Here is a 23,789-nt window from a genome sequence, read left to right as displayed (position 1 = left end):
CTGCTGACTGCTGATTGTTTTGACCCGAGCAGGAGGAAAAGGAACGCCTGCCTCCGGCACTCCAGCCACCTCTTCCCCACCTCCCACCCTATCAGATGACTTCCCCATAATCTCCTTACCAGCCAACACAGTCCAGTCCAGTCCACCAAGAAAGGTATGCTCTCTGCCTTTCATTTTACAAATGGCATTATAACAGGACAACAGTTTAGGATGGTCTTACCTTCATTAAAAGACAACAATCCCCAAACAAACTTCTTCAATTGTTTTCTTTTAGAATAACAGAATTGCAGAAGGCCAATGGGTTGGATTGTAATTATCACCAGTATGCTGTTTTTCTGAATTTCACAATAGCTTAGTTGTTCAGGATCCTGTTCCTCTTATGTTGCTTAATTAGGAACATCCAAGCAAATATGCCAGCCAATTCAAATTATCATTATCATCTTCAAAACTCATTTCCTTGACAGCAGGAGGCAAATTGATTTATCAAACGTGCTTTAAGCCTGTGATTTTTAACTCAGGAGTAAAGCATATTGTTAGTTCTCATCAGGAGTCTGATTTGTTTGGATTTTTGTCTCATAAATGTTCTTTATTCTGGTGTATAAATGTAGTGTCTGCATGTCTTTAATCCCACATTATCACGTGGAGCAAATGTTCACAGAAAGAGCTGGAGCGAACCATGGACTCGTTTTCCAAAAATGAATTCATTATACAATAAAACCATAAGCTGTGTAACTTTCCAGGATCGTCGATCAGGAGAAAGCAGTAAGCCTGCACTGGTGAGACAGGAACCAGTAAAAGATACGGAGAAGAGTGCAGAAGCAGCCACACACAGAGGTTAGTAATGACGAGTCTCATCACTGTGATTTATTATCATCATTAACATCATAATTTCAAAGTAAAGGTCTTTTTAATGGTCATTTCAATAACATCCGAAATTAAACCGTGGAAAAGCAACGGTTAATTTTCAGTCTGGAAGGCAGGGTCTGAGGATAATTAGACCCGAGCCAATAATGTGGTTAAACCTGAATAGACCCTGATAGAGAGAGAACACCATGAGCCACCAATTACTGCACTTTACAGCTCACACTCTCTGTCTGCCTCAAAAATGTTGAACATATTGGCAGATAGACATGGGACCTGCTGCCATACAACAGGGTCCTCCTACCTGGACTCAATTAGACTGAATGTAATTTCTCTGAGCACTGGTTGGGATGCCAAACCACTCATTTGGATCATTAGTCTTGAGAGGGGCAAACTTCTAACCGACTTTCCCAAACGTAACCATATCCGAGTTGTATTTGTTGTGTTGATGTTTTGGCTTTTTAACCCTCCTGTTGTCCTTGGGTCAAATTTGACCCATTTTCAAAAAGTTTCTATACCAGAAATTTGGGTTTCTTTCAACCAAATTGTCCAAAAAATAAAGTGGATGGTTCCATGGAACACTCTTCACAAACAACTCAACTTTTATTGAATGTGGGTGTTTTATTCAATGTTACAGCATTTGAAAGTGGTAAAGAGGTCACTAGTTGAAAAAAGTGACAAAAATGTCGGAAAAAACTTCAAAAGGGTGGAGGGAAAAAAACCAAGAAAACGTCAAATGAAGCACCGAAAAAAAATCGACAAAAACATCGCAAAAAGTCGCAAAAGCTTCAAAAATGTCGGGGAAAAATAACAAAATTTGGAAAAAGGTGACAATCGACAAAAACATTGGAAATAGTGACAAAAAACTTGGAAAAAACTGACAAACGTTGAAAAGATTTTTTTTTTTTTATTTTGACCCAGAAAAACTAAAAGTTGCATGGTCGTCAGGAAGACAACACAAGAGTTAAAGAGGTTGTTTTTCTGACATCAATACGTGATACGCTTCCTCATCAGATGCCAGAGCTGGCGAGAACGTCCCCAGGACTTTGACGGAGCTGTCAGCCTTCATGAAGAAACAGGAGCTGGAGCTTCAGCTGAGAACAGAGAAAGAGAGAGAAGAGGGTGAGTATCGACTCGGTATAGATCAAAGAACCAGATCCGGTCGGTGTGTGACTCAGCATGGAAAACACAGGTCACATTGTGGCTATCTTCTTCATAAAAAAAAACATTCAAAACAAATAATGCTGCTCACAAGCATGTTACACTCTTGAATGCTTTTTATGTGTGGCAAAGGAAAGTGTTTATTTTTTAACGTCCAAACCACAAAATGGCCAGACCCACGTCTGGACCAGTTCCAGTTAAAAATAAATAAACCAATATAATATATTTACCGACAAAGAAGATAGCAGATGGTTGATAAATACAGTTAAAGGTTAAAAGGTTGAAAATGTTAAAGGTCCCTTATTGTAAAAAGTGAAATTTCCATGTCTTTTTATTTTATTATTATAAAGCAGGACGAGGTGCTATGTAAATATTGTGAAAGTATCAAAATGCTCAATCCACAGAGAAATGCACACAGCCCCTATTCAGAAGCTGTGTCTTTAAATGAGCCGTCTGGACTTCAGTATGGTTGTGATGTCACAACTATACAGTATATAGGTAGAAAGTGCTGCTACGGTGCCGTTACAGTCATTCCCCGGCTGCAATGAGACTGGGCAGTCTGCACCAGCAGACTGGGTTTGTTCGGGAAACAGCCACTAAAACAGAGCGTTTCAGACAGATGGTGAATACAGGTATATTCAGACAGACAGTATTTTTAACATTAAAGCATCTAAATATGTTCTAGTAGAAACCCAATATACATGTGTGTAATGTAGTTGCTATTTGTAACTTTCACTTTGTGTTGATTCTAGCAGCCGCTTTGGACAAAAGCGGTAGTGTTTTTACCACACCTGCTGTCGTAAAGGTCTTCTCTTTACGGTGCTGTACTGCCCACTGTATTACTGAGTTAGCGTTACCGGGAGGTCATATAGTCGCGATGAATGTTTTGCTCAGACAGAAAGTCATTCATTTAGATAAGAGAATATATGTTACAGATGCATCGTTGCATACGGTAACTTAGCCTACTTTGAATGTATCGTGAGCTAAACCGTGTAACGTTATCACTGTCACTGTGTCACGAGCCAAAGCATTAAAGCAACACCAAAGATTCCTTTGTTAAAATAATGTTTCCAAAATCGTTTCAGTGGTTCATCAACTTGGGTGAACGGCACTTCTGCATTCGCTTTGCGGCCTTCTATCGGCTATAACCACACTATGCAAGTTTGCCAGATCGGGTAGCGGATCTGTAGTTCGAATGAGGCATAATGAGACATTACAACAGCGGTAATGGACAATTCCGCTTCCAACCTGTAGGGGGACCGAAGAGGAAAAGTGCTTTGGTGTTGCTTTAAGAGATTGTTGTAGCAACCAACGTAATGATAATAGTTGTAACTTAGATTAATATAGCACATTTCATGAAACCCAAGGACAAAGTACACAAGTACAGGGGGACCAGGGAAAAGAAAATAGTAGCCCAACACAAACACTGACTGAAAGAAATAAAACGTCCGCGCTAAATGAAAGGGGGGCGTAATTTAATGTTGGCTACTGGCTTACAACCACATCGCGCATTGTAAAATAATTTTATGAATGAAATAGACATATTACATACCTGAGGGCCAATTCGGGGTGGGTTTTGAATCATTTACAATCCCGTAATTATCTCCATCTGTTGAAAGCCCGACTGAAGTTGACTCGGGGTTTTCGCCCGTCTTTCACTTTCCCTTTAAGCTTTTAGTTGTTCTACGTTTAATTTCCTTCTTTTCTGTGATGGTCCTGCCCTAGTATCAGCCATAACTACAGCAGATAACTTCTAAAATAAAATTAAAATACAATTAGGCCTATATAAAAAAATCTCATGCTACCTTTTATCTGGCTGGATACAATAACACTAACACAGGCTTTTCTGGTGTTAGAAAGAAATCTGTGACCTGTCAGAATGTGTTACCCTAGAGCCGATCAGCCAGCCGTAAATCATTTTGTGACTTTGTGGGAAAAATCGAACGCTGGCAGAGGCATTAATAAAAACTATATAAAAATAACGATTCTTTTCACTGTTGGTCTCGTTTGCTGTTACAGGTCATTTAGGATCATCATATGAAAAATGACAGTTTCAGCAACATTAAAAAGTTCCATATAGTTACTTTAATATTAAGTATACAGGTAATGTGTATTCCATTACAGATTATTATAGGCATAGGCATTGTAAAAACACATTAACATCAAATGAGAAAGAAAAGAAAATGAAAGAAAAAGGGGCAAAATGTATCTTTCTAATGTGTACAAATTCATCCTTTAGCTGACTCCATACCATACAAATATTTACTCATCATTAAACAGACACACAGATATCCTTGGGGCCCATTTAAAAGTGCAGTAGGTAGGACTTATAAAATTAACTTTCTGTCATATTTGCTGAAACTGACCCTATGTTCTAGTAGAACTACATAAAACAGGTAATTAAAAAAAAAAATCGGTCTCCTCTGGCACCACCTACAGCCTGTAGTGCAATTTGCAAAAACCCACAGCTCCCTGTTCAGATGCACCAATCAGAGCCAGGGGGGTGTCTAACTGTGTGTCAATCACTGCACACGCAGTCATTCTCCCTTGTGGGGGGAGGGGCTAAGGAGACCATTTTGGGCTTCAGCAGAAAGGGGGGAGGGACTGAGAAGTTGTCGATGTTCAAATTTTTTTGGCTAAGTCCTGGATCTTCACAATCCTACCTACAGCACCTTTAATGGAGACCATACATTTCTACCAACATATCAGAATCTCACATTTTCAGTCAGTCAGTGCACTATGTTGTTTTGACTGAACCCAAAAGTGTTAATTTGGATCACATCTTTAAATATGTGAATTCTTTATCCTGTTTAGCTGAATCAACCTGAGCTCTTGCACTATGACTAAATGTCCAGGATGCTATCACATCCCTGTTTATATCCCTGTGTGTGTTCAGCTAGCTCTGCACAGTTATTGGTTTAAATCTTACCTGAACCACTTGTACTAAAAATAAATGTACAGTACTGTGTCACCCACTTTGAATACAAGCGTCTGCCAAATGGCACAAAGCTCTGCCGCCAAAGCGAGCTGCTTAGACTTAAACATTCCCGGTCCCTTTGGGGGAAAAACAGAAAGCCCAGAAACCTTTTTTTTTTTTTTTTTTTTCCTGTGTGGGATAGCAGGTCCTCGACACAAATGTTTAAGCACAGACATTGATATTTAGAACATACATTCAGGTTTAAAATCCACCACAATTGTCCATATGTTGTTTCTGCTGCAGCTGCCATCACAGAGGAGCTGCTGAAGATCACTGAGGAGCAGCTGGAGCTGTCGGGTCTGAGGGGCTTCGACTCGCCTTTCTACCACACCACTGAGACTCTGACTGGCTGTCAGGCACAAGACAAGACCCTCTCCAACACCCAGCCTGGAGGCCCCGTCCGGGACCCCCACCACGTTGTATCAACGCCGGACAAAGGGGAGACAACTGCGAGTACGAGTGACCGAGGAGTAGCGGGAGACGGCCGGAGCTCAGCCCTCGGGCTGGAGCAGTCCTGGTCCTTCCAGTCGGGGTTCACCCCCATCGATCACCACCTGCACCGGAGCCCCTCCGCCCCGGACGACGAGGTGACCAAGTTTGGGATGTTCTCTCCGAGCCCGTGCAGCAGCAAGACCCTGGCCGCGGTGCCCTACGAGTCGTTCTTCGACCTGGCTCTGCCCAGGGCGGCCTCGCTCTTCGTGGGCCAGAAGACGTCGGAGGCGGTGCACAAGGCGACGCTGGAGAGGCTGTTGCAGCAGCAGGAGGAGGGGCTGGAGGACGGGGAGGAGGAAGGGGTAGCGTCTGCTTCACCCCTGGAGGTGCTGGATCGCCTTGTTCAGCAGGGGAGCGACACCCACGATAAAGTCCTCAAGAGGTAAGGGGGGCTAGCTTCCAATCTGCAGTTTGATTTCTACTCAAGGATTTTCTGGCTTTTATTTTTTTGTCATTGTTATTAGCTGTTAACCGTTTTTAGGTTTTCCACTGTTTTGACTTTTGCACTTTTTTTCAGCCCTCCTTCAACAACATTTGTCCAATACAAGTCACATACACGTACAGAGCACATTTGGATGATTCACCCACAATTGATCAGTTTGTTCTCATGGCACACAGTGTTCAGAAATTCCTCCTTACTCGAAAATAACGACTTCAAGTCAAAGGTTTTAGGGTATTTTTCAAGACCAATGATTGTTTTAAAGCAGTAGTGTAGATTAATACTCTTTTGTGGTAATAAATAAAGACGTGAGGAGGTATTTGCTCTCCAGTTCTTTGAGTGTGTTGTCGGTTTGAAACTCACGTTGATCATACTGAGGAAACTCAGCAGTGTTTTGATGTGCTGTTCACTGTGCAGAGCCGGACCGGGTTGTTTGCAGTCTACTACTGCAGCCGAAAGGAAACACCCAGTTGAGAACAAGTATGACATTGTTCTCATTATTCGCCGCCGATTTTCTTTCTCCACACACACAGTGAGCCGGTCCTCCGAGCCAATAATACAACCTTTTTTTTTTTTTTTTTAATTATTTTTTGGGCATTTTCACCCAACACTGGCAGCAACCCACGCGTATCGGCACAAAGCGGCCTTCTTCAGGGTGTATTTAAAGAAATAGTTTGACTTTTTGGGAAATACATTATTTCACTTAGTAGTTAGAGTAAAAAAAAAAAAGAAGATGGATACCACTATCATGTCTGTTTATTAGATATGATGCTTATATATGCTTAGCTTAGCATCCGTCCGCTAGCCTGGCTCTTGCTGTAGTCTTAGCTGGTTGTCCAGCTCCCTCACGGTGACGACAGGACTCCAGGATTTTGCTGCTCCCGGCCAAGAAATGGCTCTAGCACCTTGTGTTTCAATGAGAATGATGATCCAAAAAAATTGATCTTTCCCTCCAATATCGTGAATCACATCGCCATTGCAAACATCAGTCAACAATTTGACATTTCCCTCATATCGTGCAGCCCTACCTGTAACCCAAGTTTTCTCAGTGTAGAATACTTGAGTCTGTGCGATCTATAGCAATCACTACAATGTTTCCTTCTGATTATCTTACAATAGTTGTGGTAAACAGAGATATAGTATGTTTTGGATTAAAAACCAACATCAATGAAATTTGGGTGAATAGGCAACAGAATTATTTTTTTTCCCAATACCAGAAACGGTGGCATTTTCAAAACACTCCATTTATACACATATTTAAAATGGTTGTTGGCAGTGTTTGTGTTTTCTCTTCTGAATACAATCGTATCATTAGACATCCCGACTGACATGACCGAGCAGCTTAAGAGAGAGAACATCCCAGAGACATCACACTTCTAAAATGTTTTTTTTTTTCTTCATTATCTCCTTTTTCCAGATTACCTTTGCCAAGTAAGTCAGCTGACTGGACGCACTTTGGAGGTAAATCACTCACAGCACCACACTGCCGCACACTGATAAAAGATGCTATTATGAAGACTGCAGATGGAGCGTTATTCAGGCATGACTGAGTGATTCGTCACGAGCTCTGAGACATGAACAGCATGTTAAAACTTTACCCAGCCATACGGGAATTTGTTCAGCGGAGGTTAAGTTCCCACAGTCACACAAAATCGGATCAACTCAGAAATGTATAAAGTTGGCCACTTAGAGATGTCTTCGCCCTTTTTATTTACCTTCCTGTATGTGTTCAGTTAACCAGAGCAAGAATCAGCTCTAGCTGCTACAGCAAAATACAACCCTTCTGTGTTTTTTTTATGAAACCTCTCTGCCAGTTTGTAATTACAGCTCAGCACTTGCTGACTGGTGTAACCTCTCTGGAGCGCTGTAAAGGTCTTGGATCAAATTCTCCTCCGAATTTTTCTGTAGATGTTCTTTCTCTACTTTCTTCCCCTTGGAACAAGCAGAGCTCTGTATCCAGAGTGGTGTTGGCCAGTTGTAAGGATTTGAAGAGTCCTACATTTTTAAACATCTTTGTGATCTGATTGACTTGGCAAACAGCAGCCTTAAAGGCAGCCACGTAGAGTTGTTAAAAATCAGGTTCAAATGAAAAGACTAGCTGATAAGATCTTGTCAGGTGAATGGGGATCGATAATACTGTCACCCTTAAAGGTGAAAGTTAAGGGTTGTGTTCAATCCTGTTTGTCTGTTTATTTGTCAGTCACCGGGCTATCTCCAAATCTTAACTGATTGTAATGACATTTGGTGGAAGGTTGGACCATGAAGGAAGGAACAAGTGATTAGGTTAAGTGCACATCCAGGACTCCTATTGAATCATTTCTTTAAGCTGAGAAGGAAGCAGGAGTGGGGCACAATGCAGCTCACTTCTTTTCACATAATTTGATTGCAACATTTTAGTTGTTCTTTTACAGATACCAAACAATACTTTTTCCCAATACCTTTTCATTTAAAACCACCCCGCCCCCCATTTAATAATAGAAGCCAACGTTCTCAAAAGTTAAATGTGTTGCTGTTGCTGTATAACAAAAACATTATTATGAGCTTACATTTATATCTAGGACTATCTGATTTATGAATGTGACCAGGTGTTGAATACTAACTTTCGCTACTTGGCCATTTTTGATGTTGGTGCTACAGTCACATTTCGGTCAGTAACAACAAAGTAGGTGGAGGTTCGATGAACAGTTCTCTGTTCATAAAGTTTTTGGTGGTAAACGTCATTAAAGGTCCCATGGCATGAACATTTCACTTTATGAGGTTTTTTAACATTAATATGAGTTCCCCCAGCCTGCCTATGGCCCCCCAGTGGCTAGAAATGGCGATATTGGGAAAAAAAAATGTTCATTGTGGACTGGCTCTAGTGGCTGTAATTCTACAACAAGGCTGAATTTCAGGAAAGAGACTTCAGATACAGTATTAGGGGACCACTAAGGTCTATATAAAAGAGACTTCAGATACAGTATTAGGGGACCACTAAGGTCTATATAAAAGAGACTTCAGATACAGTATTAGGAGACCACTAAGGTCTATATAAAAGAGACTTCAGATACAGTATTAGGAGACCACTAAGGTCTATATAAAAGAGACTTCAGATACAGTATTAGGGGACCACTAAGGTCTATATAAAAGAGACTTCAGATACAGTATTAGGGGACCACTAAGGTCTATATAAAAGAGACTTCAGATACAGTATTAGGGGACCACTAAGGTCTCTATAAAAGAGACTTCAGATACAGTATTAGGGGACCACTAAGGCCTATATAAAAGAGACTTCAGATACAGTATTAGGGGACCACTAAGGTCTATATAAAAGAGACTTCAGATACAGTATTAGGAGACCACTAAGGTCTATATAAAAGAGACTTCAGATACAGTATTAGGGGACCACTAAGGTCTATATAAAAGAGACTTCAGATACAGTATTAGGGGACCACTAAGGCCTATATAAAAGAGACTTCAGATACAGTATTAGGGGACCACTAAGGCCTATATAAAAGAGACTTCAGATACAGTATTAGGAGACCACTAAGGTCTATATAAAAGAGACTTCAGATACAGTATTAGGGGACCACTAAGGCCTATATAAAAGAGACTTCAGATACAGTATTAGGAGACCACTAAGGTCTATATAAAAGAGACTTCAGATACAGTATTAGGGGACCACTAAGGCCTATATAAAAGAGACTTCAGATACAGTATTAGGAGACCACTAAGGTCTATATAAAAGAGACTTCAGATACAGTATTAGGGGACCACTAAGGCCTATATAAAAGAGACTTCAGATACAGTATTAGGGGACCACTAAGGCCTATATAAAAGCATCCAAAAAGCAGCATGGCATAGGACCTTTAAGACCTCTGTGCAAAAACAGTAAGTCATTACAACAGACTCAGAAAAAGATCTATGTATCACATGATTGTCTTTACACTTGTTTTGATGCACGTCATGATCCAGATTAAATAAAAATAAAAAAATATTTTGTGTTATCAACAAAACAAATTTAAAGGATTATGCAAAGCTAGCAGAGGTCTACGCCCTTTAAAATACTTAGTATTGTTTCCAGTGTCTTGTTACTGTGGTACTAATCAGCTCGTGTTCCCTTTGTAAAGTCAGAAATATATCAATGATTTTCTTTTAAAGTGAATGATGGACTGTAAAACCATTTGCCCTCCTGGAACAAAATGAAGTTGAAGTTGGAAGTTGATTTACACCAGAATCCTGTCAAATCACAGCCTTGTATTTATGTACAGTCACTGTTTCTATTTTTTTTATATTACCATTGATTACCTGTGCTATTCTGTTCCACACTTGAATAATAATTAAGCTCAGTTCTACTGGTGTGTCTGTGTGTACGGCGTGTGACCGTGCTAATGACATTATTATTACCCATGGGTCCCCCAGGCTCGGCGCCGCTGGACGAGCTTCACACGCTGCGCAGCCAGCTGCTCCTGATGCACAACCAGCTGCTGTACGAGCGCTACAAGAGGGAGCAGCACGCCGTCCGCAACCGGCGCCTCCTCCGACGCATCATCAACGCCACCGCGCTGGAGGAGCAGAACAACGCTATGGCAAGTTTGCATGTGCTCATTATCACAGATTAGCCCTGGTAAGTATTTAAAATGAGCAAAATGCTACTGTAGATTTGTTTGAGATGCAGTCCCACGAAACATTTAACGGTCTGTCCCGTAACTGGAGGCTCACAGGGTTAATATCTCAACAACCAACGTATCCTGTTTGCATCCTGAACGCAATGAGAGGGGGAAATGTCCACTGGTTACTGAGGTATTTTATAACTCTAGCTGTCAAATCAGTTGGGAATCATCTGCAGCACACAACAGGAGACAGTGTCACTGAAATTATTTAGTTGGCAGCGGAGAGTGACCCAGACAGATCGGTTTTCAACAAGTGACGGTTATGAGGAAGCCCTGAAGGCTGTTTTGTTTCCTGGAATGAAATGTAAACAAAGAGGTGGAACACTGACACATTCATGCAGCAGTCAGCTGGTGGAAATGTTGCACAGTAATTGAGTTTTGTGGGGAAAAATGTCTACGTGTCTGTCCCAAGACCAGCTGGACTGTACAAACTGCTGCAAATTGCCTTAAAACATCTATTCTTTCTATGTGTTTAGAAACTCCTTTACACTTTGTACCTAACGTGTGTGTGTGTGTGTGTGTGTGTGTGTGTGTGTGTGTGTGTGTGTGTGTGTGTGTGTGTGTATATAGAAGGACCAGCTGAACCTGCAGAGTGTGGACATTGTGTCTCTGAGGGAGAGTCTGCAGGTGGAGCAGCAGCGGTACAGGCAGCTGTGGGACGACCGGGAGACAGTGGTCACCAGGCTGCACAGTCAGATCAGACAGCTGCAGCAGGGACGGGACGACTACTACACCAAGAACCAGGAGCTTCAGGTACACACACACACACACACACACACACACACACACACACACACACACACACACACACACACTGACTGTGGCTAGTCCACATTAGAGTGCGGATCGGGCCGCATTTTTCTGTCCGAGTGCGGCCCACGTCCGACAGGGCAGTAACCGAGCCCGACACAGTTAAAATCTAATTTTTTTTCTCATACTAATGACTAATATACATTTGTTTGTGTGGAAAGCCCGCTTTTATTAAGCAACTGTAGGAAGGCATTTGGAAATGTCAACAGATGAGCGCATTAGCGCACACATGGCAACAAGCGCACGTTAACACAGGTCACACACACACACACACACACACACACACACACACACACACACACACACACACACACACACACACACACACACACAATGTTCAATGCCAGTCCACATGAAAACACAAAAATCAATTGAATTGCTGTCAAGATCATGCTAAGCCAACAGGCGGCGATATAATGCCAGTTGTGCAAAGAAGAAGAAGAAGATATTGGCCAATCAGAAGCCTGAAACAAACGGCTAGACCGGAAGACTACCCACCAACTAGAAGTCCGACGTTCTCGTCCCAAGACCAACATTGGCGACGGGGTCTATGTCTTGGCGGTGTTAGATTATGTAGCAGTAGCTAGTAACAATGGAAGAGTAACTGTACATTAACGTGTAAACATGCAAAAAGTCCTGCTAGCACGCCTGTTACCGACACTATTTTGGCCACGGCTGCCATTGCATGAAATGTTGCTTCATTTGTCGAAGCCTCACAAAGGAGATAAAGGCGCACACTCTGACGTTACAAACCAAAAACTCAGCCACACACAGACTTTTCTAAAAGGCTTCACCATGGCCGGAGTGTTCCATAAGCTCCGTTTACAGTGACCCAAAATGTTGTTTATGTGTGAATGAAAGGCCAAAGCGCATAGAAAAAAACTTGCGTTTAAAAATATATATCTTTGTACGTTTGAACTAGGCCTCAGAGATTCAGTAGTAGTTACCTTTTTATCAGAGGTAACTCTCTTGCAATGTGGTTCTGTTCTGCGTCTCCAGAGCAAAGTCCAGGAGTGTCAGAAAAGGATGGACGAACTGGAGGCGGAACTTCAGAGGGCCAACAACAAAGTCTGCCACACTGGTCACCTCCTCAACCAGATGGCTATCAAGGTAAAGAAACACCTGAACCAACTGAGTCTGATTTAACTCATTATCTTCTCAGTTTCTGGTCGGTGACAGAATGCACAATGTAATTAAAAGACATGGAATGCATGACATTGTCAGCTTCATCTATCTGATTAGCTAATGAGGTTTGTCATTTAAAGTGCTCATATTATGCTAATTTTCCGGTTCGTAATTGTATTTAGAGGTTGTACTAGAATAGGTTTACATATTTTTGTAGTACTGCACATTGCTGCAGCTCCTCTTTTCACCCTGTGTGTTGAGCTTTCTGTTTTAGCTACAGAGTGAGGCATCTCACTTCTGTTCTATCTTTGTTGGGAGTCACACATGCGCAGGAGCTAGATAAGGACTACTAGCCAGTCAGAAGAAGAGTATGAGGGCGTGCCACGCTAGCAGCTAGGCGAGCATTATAACGTGTGTTACAAAGTGACGCACGTTCGTCTCTGAAGTAAAGGCTGGACTACAATAGAGCTGTTTGGAGCAGTTTGTGAACAGTGTTTTCTGTTGGAGATGGTCCCTTTGGGGTGGACTTTGGGCTTTTTCACTTTGTAAACCTGTAACATGCACAAGAAAGATATATAACACGATAAAGGAACCTAGAAAAGCCAAAAAGCATAATATGAGCAGACCAATGTATCAAGTGCTTTACAGAAGGCGAGGAAATGCATTAGAATTTTTTAAAAACACACTGAAAATCAAAATAAAATCGTTTTAAATATAATTAAATTATATAGATATTTAGAGAATTATTTAGACAAAAATAATAACAGACCAGAAATACAGATATAGTGCAATTATCCAGACCCGGTTCTATTAAAGACCCGGTTCCAAATTCTCAAAACCCGAAAATCAATAAGGTCTGAGCTTATTGATACTGCTCTCGAGATCATATAACGTAATGTCTAAAAATAGATACGTGTGAATGAAAATGATTTACGAGCACAGTGTGTGCGTAAGGACCATAGGTAAAGACTAGCCTCCCCACCCCAAATCATTCAAAACATAGTCGGACTGGCTACAGAGAGGGCTGGGCGATATGGAGAAAATCAAATATCACGATATTTTTGACCAAATACCTCGATACCGATACCGCAACGAAATTGTAGTGTTGACTTATGGTGCTTTCACAAAATATTTACACAATGAGATTTTTGATAAATAATCATCAGTAATGTGGATATAATGACTAAGTGGGGAAAGGCAAATAATAGAACAGTTACAACAGTCTGGTAAGTTCAGAAAATTACATCACTTTACTGTAATGCAGCCTTTAAAACCAGGAAAAGACAACACTTGTCATATTACGATATCCAAAATCTAAGTCGATATCTAGTCTCATATCACGATATCGATATAATATCGATATATTGCCCAGCTCTTCATTATGTCCATAGTTTTTTGGGTCATTTATCACCACTAGCTTTGATGCTAACCATTTTTCCCCATGATGCTCTGGGAGACCATTCTGACCAATCAAAAAAAGCTTGTTTATGTCTTGTCAACCAATGGAAGGCTGGTCCGTCATTTCAGATGAAACAAAGATCGTATATGGTGAAGAGGAATCACCCGAGGGCACAATAATTTGGTTTGACCATAAGTTGTCAAAAATACCTTAGGGCTCAGAGGGTTAGAACAAAAACAGCGACGAGACACAAGAAATCAAACAGTCACAGACTCACAGTATTCGCAATAAAAGCAATAATAGTTCTGTTAAGATTAAGAATTTGTGGTCTCGATAAAGACAGGGATCGTTAAGCAGTCTTGAAAATGATATCAATATCAATAAAAATTAACGATCCCCATCCCTAATTACAGTGCAGTAATAAGATGCCCAAAATAAAATACAGAAAAAAGTGCAGCATAGAAATAAATCCAATTTATTCATGTTCATCTTTCTCCTATTTAAGGTCCTATCCAGACATACGACCAACATGTAAAATTGCCTGTGTTGCATTGTTGAAAGGAGCTACATATAGTTCTGGGACTGTTGTTTTTGACCGGACATTTCCAGTTCTTACCTATATCTTGATTGCGTATGGCCACATACTGCACTGAAAGAGTTTTTATTTATTTTGGTCCATATGTATTAAACTATATCAGGTAAAATAAGTTTCTGATATATCATTATTTGTCCTGAAATTTCAATTGAATTGGTGTTTCTGCCTTGGACAAAATCAGCCATCAGTCGGAACTTACATCTGATATTTTCTGTGCAGTGTGACGCGACGTCGTGCCAAAACGAAGGATGTCTTCTGCAATTTTACGTTTCATGTCTGGGCGGGTGTTCAGTTCTGGATACGGAGATAAACATGTTGAACATGTCTCTGCTAACAAAGCCATATACAGTAGGCACTATTCACACAGCACTTTGCTACTAACGACTGACCGCTTTATGTTTGGTCGCTGCCCTTCAGGCTCTTCCAGTGTAAAAATGTGACTCTGATTTCTATGTGCTTCCTACTGCTTTCCTAAATAGAGGAATTGGGCAGGATAGTGAGTGAGCAGGCTGGCGGACAGTTGGGTCAGACTCAGGGGGTTACAGCAGCACATGCCCCCGTCCTCTCTGCAAACTGTCCCAGGGCTCGGTTGCCTTGGAGATTGTCTCTCCCTCTCTATTTTTGGGTCAACGGCACAGGGGGTCTGGGTGTTTTTCTGCCTCCTGGGGTTTGTCTGAGGTCCGTTTCCCTCTTCTGACCCAGACTGAACCCAGATCCTGACAAACAAGGAGCAGTTGATTCAGGCTTTTAGTTGACTTAGATCCTCATTAGTGATATTCAGACAGAATGAATAGACTGCAGGGCTTAATATCCTGCGATCCTGTCATTTCTGAAGATGCTTTTTCATAGACTGTCTGTACAGCGTAACATTTCTCTTTTTAGATGACCACAAAGTGAAGTTCTGTCCTAAAGTAAAAAAAAATCATTTTTTAACAAAAAGCTCCTCGGAGTGACGGGTTTACTGAAATATTTAGACAGCTCACCTGCCGCTGCTCGTTGAATCTTCAGTGGGTTTGGAGAGGTCATTAATGACTAAATCTGTCGTGCTTATTGTTATTGTTGCAGTCCCAGCTATTTCTGGACAGGTTTGATTTGCGTAATTGCTGTTTTTGCCCTCCGTCGTCATTGTTTGTCTCGTGTTTGTCCTTCAGCTGAGCAACAGCGAGAGCACCCAGCAGCAGATGAGCTTCCTGAACAAGCAGCTGCTGCTCCTCGGGGAGGCACATAAGCTGTCCACGCAGGAGTTACACCACACAGGCGCCGATAATGCAAAGGTACGCTGGAAGGAAGTAAGTGTGTGTGTGTGTGTGTGTGTGTGTGTGTGTGTGTGTGACAGATGCGGAGAACTGCAGAGACGACATACTGAGGTGAGAAAAGGGACACTAACTGGGTTTGTTGGGTGCTGCCAAGCGTTTTTAGCTTCACTGTAAGCTCATCTATCTAATGTGATGGTGATCATTATCGAGTATGAGGATAGAGTCAAGGGGGGCTGCTTTGGTCCAGTGTTGAAACCAAATGTTCACATGTTTTCAATTCTGCCATTTAACCAGACACACTGTCCGAAAAACCTCAAGCACTTTCATATTACCTTGTGTTTTAAGACATTTGACCTTTTTATATAATATCATTAAATCAAATTGAGACAATAGTCTGCATATTAATCGGTAATGAAAATCATATGTCAAAATTGGAAAAGGGGAGCAATGATCCCAACTGCCACATGTTAGTTTTTAAATGTTTCTCCGTCCACTCGGTTTGCCCCTTACACACATCTAACGTGTGCTTTAGTAGCTACTCCTTTTTTAGTCTCCAAATACATCACTGATCAAAGGTTTTGTATCTTTTTATGTCTTTAAAACATTTTTTTTTCACATCCTTCATAGTCAGTTTCATGCATTTTATTGCATCTTTTTTTTTTTCTGTTCTCTAAAGTGAATGGCTCAGTTACCGGAGCCGGAAAACTCACTTAATTCACATGGCAGACAATATGACTATTAGTATAAGTAACATACATTAGCAGTGCATTTTATCAGGGACGTTTGGGAGAGTTGCTTTAAAATCTAAGTATTTTGGTATCAATATTTTTTTTCGGATATGACTCCTGGACCTGTGCTGCAGATCCATACCTTTTCTTAAAGGAACACGCCGACTTATTGGGACTTTAGCTTATTGACCGTCACCCCCAGAGTTAGACAAATCGATATATACCCTTCACGTCTCCGTGTGTGTTGTAACTCTGTCTGACGCCCCCACCGCTAGCCTGCTTAGCACAGATCCTGGAGGTAACCGGTTCCAACTAGCCTACTGCTCCCAATAAGTGACAAAATAACGCCAACATTTTCCTATTTACATGTTGTGATTTGTATAGTCACAGCATGTAGGTCTGTCACGATAACACATTTTGCTGGACGATAAATTTTCCCAGAAATTATTGTGATAAACGATAATATTGTCGTTCTGAGACCATTTTCATCTAATATAATGATAATGCATAGTAATGCAGGTACACCTTTTCCAAATATCCACAATGTGTCTTTGATCTCCTTTAGTATAAGTCGTCTTTCACGCTGTTGTACAGTTGTGGAATTGCCGTTTGTGACACGTATGTTCTCCCAGGCAATTCGTACTGGCTGTCAAATGTTTGCAGCATTCGTCGAGTGTTTGTGCGATAGACTACAGACTCTGTACTACATTTAACAAGTATTAATTAAACACTAAATATTCAATTTAAATAATATATAATTAATAAATGATATCTATCTATATCTATGTGGCTATCTGCCACATGGCGAGTAACAGAACTATCAAAATAGTTCTGTTTTTCAGTCTTTGGCGAAGGTGCAGCTACTTTCTTCTGCTGTCTGCAGGTCGGAGCTTTGCAGGGGCGGGCCGACACCTACACACACCCACCCACACACACCCACCCACACACACCCACACACACCCGCGCACACACACACCCACACACACCCGCGCACACACACACCCACACCCACATTTATCGAAAATTATCGAGCTCATTTTTTTTATGCGATTAATTGATTTATTGACTATCGCGACAGGCCTAACATTGTGTACAAATAACAAGGTCACATGAGACACAGCCATCTTCTATCCGTATATAAACTGGGAACTATATTCTCAGAGAGGCGAAGCACTGCTACCTCTGCTACTTGGGCGGAGTGATTTGCTCGCAGCATCTGAAGCCCTGTGGTGAGGAGCAGAGGGTTCGCCTGGAGTTCGCTCAGAGTTGGAGTAATAGAGTCAACAATTACTAGATAGTAAAAGCATAATGACCTTGTTATTTCTACATGCTGTGACTATACAAATCACAACTTGTAAACAGGAACATGTTGGTGTTATTTTGTCACTTATTGGGAGCAGTAGGCTAGTTGGAGCCGGTTACCTCCAGGATCTGGGCTAGGCTAAGCTAGCGGTGGGGGCGTCAGACAGAGTTACAACACACACGGAGATGAGAAGGGTATGTATGGACTTATCTAACTCTGGGGGATATGGTGAATAAGCTAAAGTCCCAATAAGTCGGCGTGTTCCCTTTAAAGCACGAGTAAAACTGAATTTGTCAGTTGGATAAGTAGCATATCGTCGCTGTGGGGTGAAAACCTTGTATGTCTAAAACTGTTGTTTTTCAAGAAAGGGGGGGAAAAATGTTAATTTGAAAACATAACATTATAACGTCATAATGGCATAAAATAGCATTTATTGTATGGAAAATATAAGAATACACATTGAAAAACTCATCATAGAACAAGCTGCTCTCACATGGCTGAAAACCTTTTTATTAAAAATGCTCCACAATGCTTCATCTGTGTCTTTTTTCTTTTTTTTTTACCCTCTCATTCATTTCAATGGCCTGCCACCACCCAGGAGGCCCAGATGCTGAAGTTGTCTTATGGCAAAGAGGTGGAGATGCTGAGGCAGAGCCTGCTGGTTCAGGGTCAGAAACTAGAGGCGGCGCAGCAGAGAGTCGCCGAGCTGGAGACGCACCTCTCCAAGAAGGAACATCTCATCGCAGAGCAGAAGAAGTTCCTCGAGGATGTGAAATGTCAAGCAAAGTGAGTGTGAACTTCCAAATCCTCAAAATCTCCTCCTTGATCATCACTTTTTAGTAAAACTGAAAAACGATGCCCATACATATTTTGATATCTGTGTGCATCTCAGCATCGGTACAACAGCATCCTAGTCCGTAGGACATGAATCAGTTGTCTAAGCCAGGGGTCTTCAACGTTTTTCAACCCAGCGACCCCTTAACTGAAAGAGGGGACCCCCCCCACACACAACGTATATTGTATAAAATTAAGTTGCAACTTAAACTGGGCCTACAATAAGTTTTAATAATTGTTGGTATGATTTTATAAATCATGTTTTAATGTTACACGTACATGTGGCAGAGTGTATCCTTAGGATGAACTATATTTGTGATGGCTACCTTAGTGACTACCTTACCTATAGCCAGGCCAGTAAGCCTATCATCACTGTTTTTTTTTCCACAGATATGCTGATATATATTTGCTAATAATATGTTGGATTCATGTTAAAGGTCCAGTATGTAATATGTGTACTGTAATAAATCCAGAAATGACCCCTATGCCTCATCAGATATTAGAGAAACATGCTAAGTTGAGATACTGTCTTTTCTGACAACAATGCACAGGTACAAAGCCCCTATGAAAAGATTTTGCAGTCAGTCACCTGTTTCTTCTCATCTGTCCCTTTTCTCATCTCATGTGTTCTTTCTATATTGTATTTCCTTTACTCTAATTTCAATTGTACTTGTGTTCTCTTTCCCACCTCATCTTTTCCTTGTCCACGTCTCATCTCTCTCTCTGCGCAGGGCGGAGCTGCAGGCCTCCGACAGCCGGTATCAGGCTCAGAGGAGAATCACTCAGCTGCTGCAGACTGAACTCCTGCAGCTCTACAGCCGTGTGGAGATGGAGGCTCCTGCCAGTACCGCCACCTTTTCACCACCAGGGGGCAGAGCTGACCCACACACGCACGCTGACAGCAGGTCAGGCTGAGCACTTTTTATTTCTTTTCTTTTTTAGGTTGCTGTTCAGTTCAGTTCGCATAGTATTGCGTTACGGTTACGCTGCCGAATTTGCTACACGATTGAACTTACTTTACGGTTTACAATGGTCCCCAACCTTTTTGGCTTGTGACAGTTTAGACTGGCCAGTATCTACCTGTGATGGCTGCATTCCGTATGTCTATCTATCTGTGATTGTTTCTTTCCATTTTTGACTACTTTTTAGAAGCCACGACATGTAACAGAAAGAGTTTTCCCCCCTCATTTTCAGTCTTGTTAGTCATCCCATGACCCCTTAAATATATCTTAGATTATGCTCTTTCCGTATTTGGTCATTTGAATTGTGTTTTTGATAATAGAAGGTTCAGGTTTCTTAACAAGCACCAAGCGATCCCTGAATATACCAAAGTTCTGGCAGTTAACTGTATGAATAAATGTAGCGCATGCATTTATGTAAACGTTTGTGGTAGTATATTGATACTCACATGAATACTTGGCATCACCTGATCTATCAATACATTTCAGGGTCCTCGAGTGTTTTTCTTTACGTGTGAATATTTTGTCCTCCCCACAGTGTCATGGTGCCAGATGGACAAAGTCAACTTCACACCGACGTGGAGGTGGACAGTAGACTCCCACCGCACGACTCCCCTCGGGGCAACGGCAGCACTTTATCGCCACGGCAACCAAAGGGGAGCAACTCTTCCAAGAAGACAACAGCCAACTCCATCAACGGCAGCCAGGACCTGGCCCCGCCCCTGCTGGTGGAGCCCTCTCTGTCCTGTCCCTACGGCAACTCACTCGCACCCCTGCCCGCCTCCGACGCTCCGCTCACCGTGGGCTCCTACCCAAGCGCAAAGAGCTTCCTGGGTATGAGGGCTCGCGAGCTGTTCCGCAACAAGAGTGAGAGCCAGTGCGACGAGGATCAACCGCAGACGCGCCTGGCGGGCCTTGCCCACGGCCTGAAGACTGAGCTGTGCGTGGAGCCACCCTACCCAGGTTATATCGGCATCGTTTGCCCTGCACCTTCCCCTGTCTCGACTCCGCTCCCCGCCCCAGCCCCAGCCCCTGCTCACGCCACTCCTCTCACTGTGCCCACCAAGGAGCCCCCCTCTGAGCCCAAGCAGCGGGCCTCCAGCCAGGAAAGCCCCCGCAGGAAGGCAGGGTCAGGTGGAGGGCGGGGTCAGGCGAGTTCAGGGCGCCCCCGGCAGCAGCAGCAGCTAAAGATCATGGACTATAATGAAACACATCACGAGCACAGTTAGAAACACAGGACTGAGCCGGGACGCAGGGCGGACGTTAAGAGACTGAAGTTTAATGATGGAGAAGAGCTACAAATCAGCATAAGAGTAACATGTCAGCAACTCTTTGGAATTCAGTGTTATTTGTTCCATTCCTTTGAGTGGACAACAGGATTTCCCAAAATGTTTACTTTTTTATTATTTTTTATTTATTCTGAGTCATTCCCATGAAGAGTTTTGACAATGTGACAGGGATACAAAGTCAATGTGTTACCAGTGGAGATGCTAGTCTTATTATTTTTGGATATGAGACAAAAACGCTCAAAGATATGCCAACAGGATGTGATCAATAAGTTATCAATAACATGCATGTGAGTCTGATGTTTAAAGAGTCAGTTCACCCAAAATACAAAAAGCCAACTTGGCTCCTGTTGTATCAGCCATGCGGATAGTTGAATTAATTCAATTAGTCCAAACTTTCTGTCTGAGATTTCTGCCTCCAAAGCCAAAACAATGGAAGTAAATGGAATTTTGTTTGTGGTGCTCCCAGCATTGAAAGATCACATTTATAAAAAAAATAAACACCTCAGCAGCAACTTGTCTTCTGAGTGTCACAGTTACTTTGGATAATCCACAACCCTTTCTGAGTTTTAAATTGGAACTATCTTCTACTGAAGAAATAGTTTACAGTTCTGATAAAAGGTTTACAGGTCTGTGTATTATCCAGAGTAATGAGGACACAGTTTCTGAAAAGACAAGTTGCTGTTATAATTTTTGGATTTGTAAATGCTGCGAGCAACACAAATAAAGTTCCTTTCAGCCTCCATTTTGTTGCCCATGAAGACAGGAATCGCAGAGACAAATCTTAATAAACTAAAAATAAAACTTGAAATATCTGCTCTAGTTGATATCACTGGAGCTAAATGAGAAAATGGTTTGGTAGTTTGGGTGTAGTGACCCTTTAAAATCCAATTGGCAATTAAAAAAACCCCATAAGAGCAGGAGATGTTACATTCGTCATGATCATCTGTTAGGCTAGCTTTGGCGTTAACTGCGGACCGAAATATGTTTTTGATATCAGAGTGAGTGTTACATCAGAGCGGTGGAGATGATCAGTACGTAGAGATTTTTTGGTTTGGGGAAACCTAACAGAGGACTGAATTGGAAAACTAACATTTCCATACAAAACTCCATTGAGTTTTTGTCCAAAATAAGTCAAAGGGAGAATGTGTTTTTGTTTGCCAATGTGCAAGCGCGTAGGTGATGCAGTCATGTTGGTTTCAGCAAGGGTGCGATGAGGAAAGTGTGTGAAATTTAGAAGATGATGAAATTGTATGCATTTTTATGAATTCCACATTCTGTACGTTTTTTTTTTTATTTTTATTTTTTTTTATTTATCCAGCTATGAAGGGCGCTCACAAGTACATATCCTAAATTTGAATCAGACCTGCCACCTGCTTTTACTGTTCAAGATTACCAACTGATCATTTTGAAGTGCCATGCAAACATTTGTGTTCTGGCTGAATTCAAACATCTCTTAACAGAAAGTGTTGTTTCTCCTGTTGTTTGTACATTCAGCTGGTAAAGTGTGTGAAACAAAACCAAAAACATGTTGTCCAATCAGGTTCCCTTCTGCAGGTCTGATAAACAGGGAGTTACCTCATTTCTACCGAGTATTAGAAGTAAACTCCTGTATTGAAAGTCATCCAAATCCTGTTGTCCACCGAGAACTCCTGCTGTCACTTCCTTTTGCCTCGCTATCTAAAGCATGTTCAACAATCCACTTTAAATGCCAACCGTAGTAACTACCGCAAACAAAGACAGAAGGTACAATCAGCACAAACTGAAGAAACCAGGACTCTGACCAGAGCTGGAGAATCTGGGATGAAATGGCAAAAAAGGAAGTTCCTAAAGCAGTGGCTTGTATTTAACTGTGAACAATAAAGATCGTCTTCAATGTTTTGCACTACAATTCTGAGTTTTGGTTTTTTGTTTCTGCTGCTGAATGTAAGCCCCTCCATTTGTATCTCAGTGGAAATGCAGCATCAAGGTATTTTTGTCGTTATGTCTAGTGAAGGTTGAGTTTGTTTTCTGGGACTGGACAATTTCAGATGTTTGCAGACTGAAAAGAGTCAGTCCATCCTCCTAAACTGTGTTGTTGGTTTACAGCTCAATAGAAAAGAGAATGAATGGAAGTCTAATGGCATACAGGATGATTTTCTTTGGTGGCCAGCCCTGTAATATAAGGCCCTAGAGGCTCTGGACTGTTGGCCAGACACTTTTGGCTGTGGATAATTGTAATTGGCATTTTTCACCATTTTCTATTTCTATTTTTGAATGTGTGGACAGATTCTTAGACTTGTTTACATTCTTTGATTAGATGTTGCCCAATCTAAATTAAAACTGTCTGGAGGCCCTCTGCATGGGTTCAGAGGGGATGCATGAGCAGTTTGGCATGTTTGGTCAATGAAAAATGAGTTAAAACTGAGCCATCAAAAATGTATTGTTTTAATATCTGCACTATACGGTGGCCGACAGGGGCAGACGCCCTGCAGCTTAAGAAAACACATGCAAATAGACAAAACACAAGCAAATTAAGAAAACAACTTCATTAATTTGACAACATATGTGCAGCATTCAGCAAACGCACTGCAAATACCACAACACAACCAAATACATAAACGAGAGAGAGAGAGAGAGAGACGTTCAATCTCAGAACGGTGTAAATATGAAGTCTATGTTTGAGATATGTTTTCTCTCGTTTGGTGGGTACCTATTTAACACTTTATTTCGCGTTTGTTTATTCCGCGCAGCTGAACTAAATTAAGCTAAAATACGCTAACTGCTTCGTGACTCATAGCTTCATATTAAATGGACATATATGAGAGTGGTGCATGGATGGAAGAGAAGGAGTGGTGTCGGTCTTCTCAACTAGCTAGAAATACGCAACACTAGCTAGCTAACTCTCGGCAGCTAACGTTAAGCTAATAAGC

General features: G+C 41.6%; 1 protein-coding gene and 1 long non-coding RNA gene across 6 annotated transcripts in view; one reads left to right on the top strand and one right to left on the bottom strand.

Annotated features, from left to right (window-relative positions):
• tsc1b (TSC complex subunit 1b) overlaps nucleotides 1–21,777 on the top strand; it is a 39,849-nt gene extending 18,072 nt beyond the window's left edge. For 3 of the 5 annotated variants that reach the window (XM_035991553.1, XM_035991551.1, XM_035991552.1), the window contains exons 11-22: nucleotides 33–154; nucleotides 741–834; nucleotides 1,876–1,983; nucleotides 5,243–5,873; nucleotides 7,348–7,391; nucleotides 10,323–10,498; nucleotides 11,153–11,335; nucleotides 12,392–12,502; nucleotides 15,663–15,785; nucleotides 18,379–18,584; nucleotides 19,364–19,537; nucleotides 20,130–21,777. In XM_035991553.1, the coding sequence (XP_035847446.1) occupies nucleotides 33–154; nucleotides 741–834; nucleotides 1,876–1,983; nucleotides 5,243–5,873; nucleotides 7,348–7,391; nucleotides 10,323–10,498; nucleotides 11,153–11,335; nucleotides 12,392–12,502; nucleotides 15,663–15,785; nucleotides 18,379–18,584; nucleotides 19,364–19,537; nucleotides 20,130–20,820 (2,663 nt within the window). In that variant the 3' untranslated portion in view covers nucleotides 20,821–21,777. The remainder of the gene's footprint in view (nucleotides 1–32; nucleotides 155–740; nucleotides 835–1,875; nucleotides 1,984–5,242; nucleotides 5,874–7,347; nucleotides 7,392–10,322; nucleotides 10,499–11,152; nucleotides 11,336–12,391; nucleotides 12,503–15,662; nucleotides 15,786–18,378; nucleotides 18,585–19,363; nucleotides 19,538–20,129) is intronic. The other 2 variants (XM_031277506.2, XM_031277505.2) reach the window with 2 other exon arrangements.
• LOC118493075 lies at nucleotides 12,284–23,188 on the bottom strand. The gene is made up of 3 exons (XR_004895025.1): nucleotides 22,251–23,188; nucleotides 14,533–14,538; nucleotides 12,284–12,295 (listed from the first exon to the last, which is right to left on the bottom strand). It is a non-coding gene; the product is annotated as an uncharacterized LOC118493075 (long non-coding RNA).
• Between the last annotated feature and the right edge of the window lie 601 nt (nucleotides 23,189–23,789).

The sequence above is a fragment of the Sander lucioperca genome, chromosome 14 (genome assembly GCF_008315115.2).
Source record: "Sander lucioperca isolate FBNREF2018 chromosome 14, SLUC_FBN_1.2, whole genome shotgun sequence".
Taxonomy (NCBI): domain Eukaryota; kingdom Metazoa; phylum Chordata; class Actinopteri; order Perciformes; family Percidae; genus Sander; species Sander lucioperca.
The sequence above is the reverse complement of the archived record's forward strand: the minus strand, read 5'-3'. Positions and strand labels throughout refer to the sequence as shown.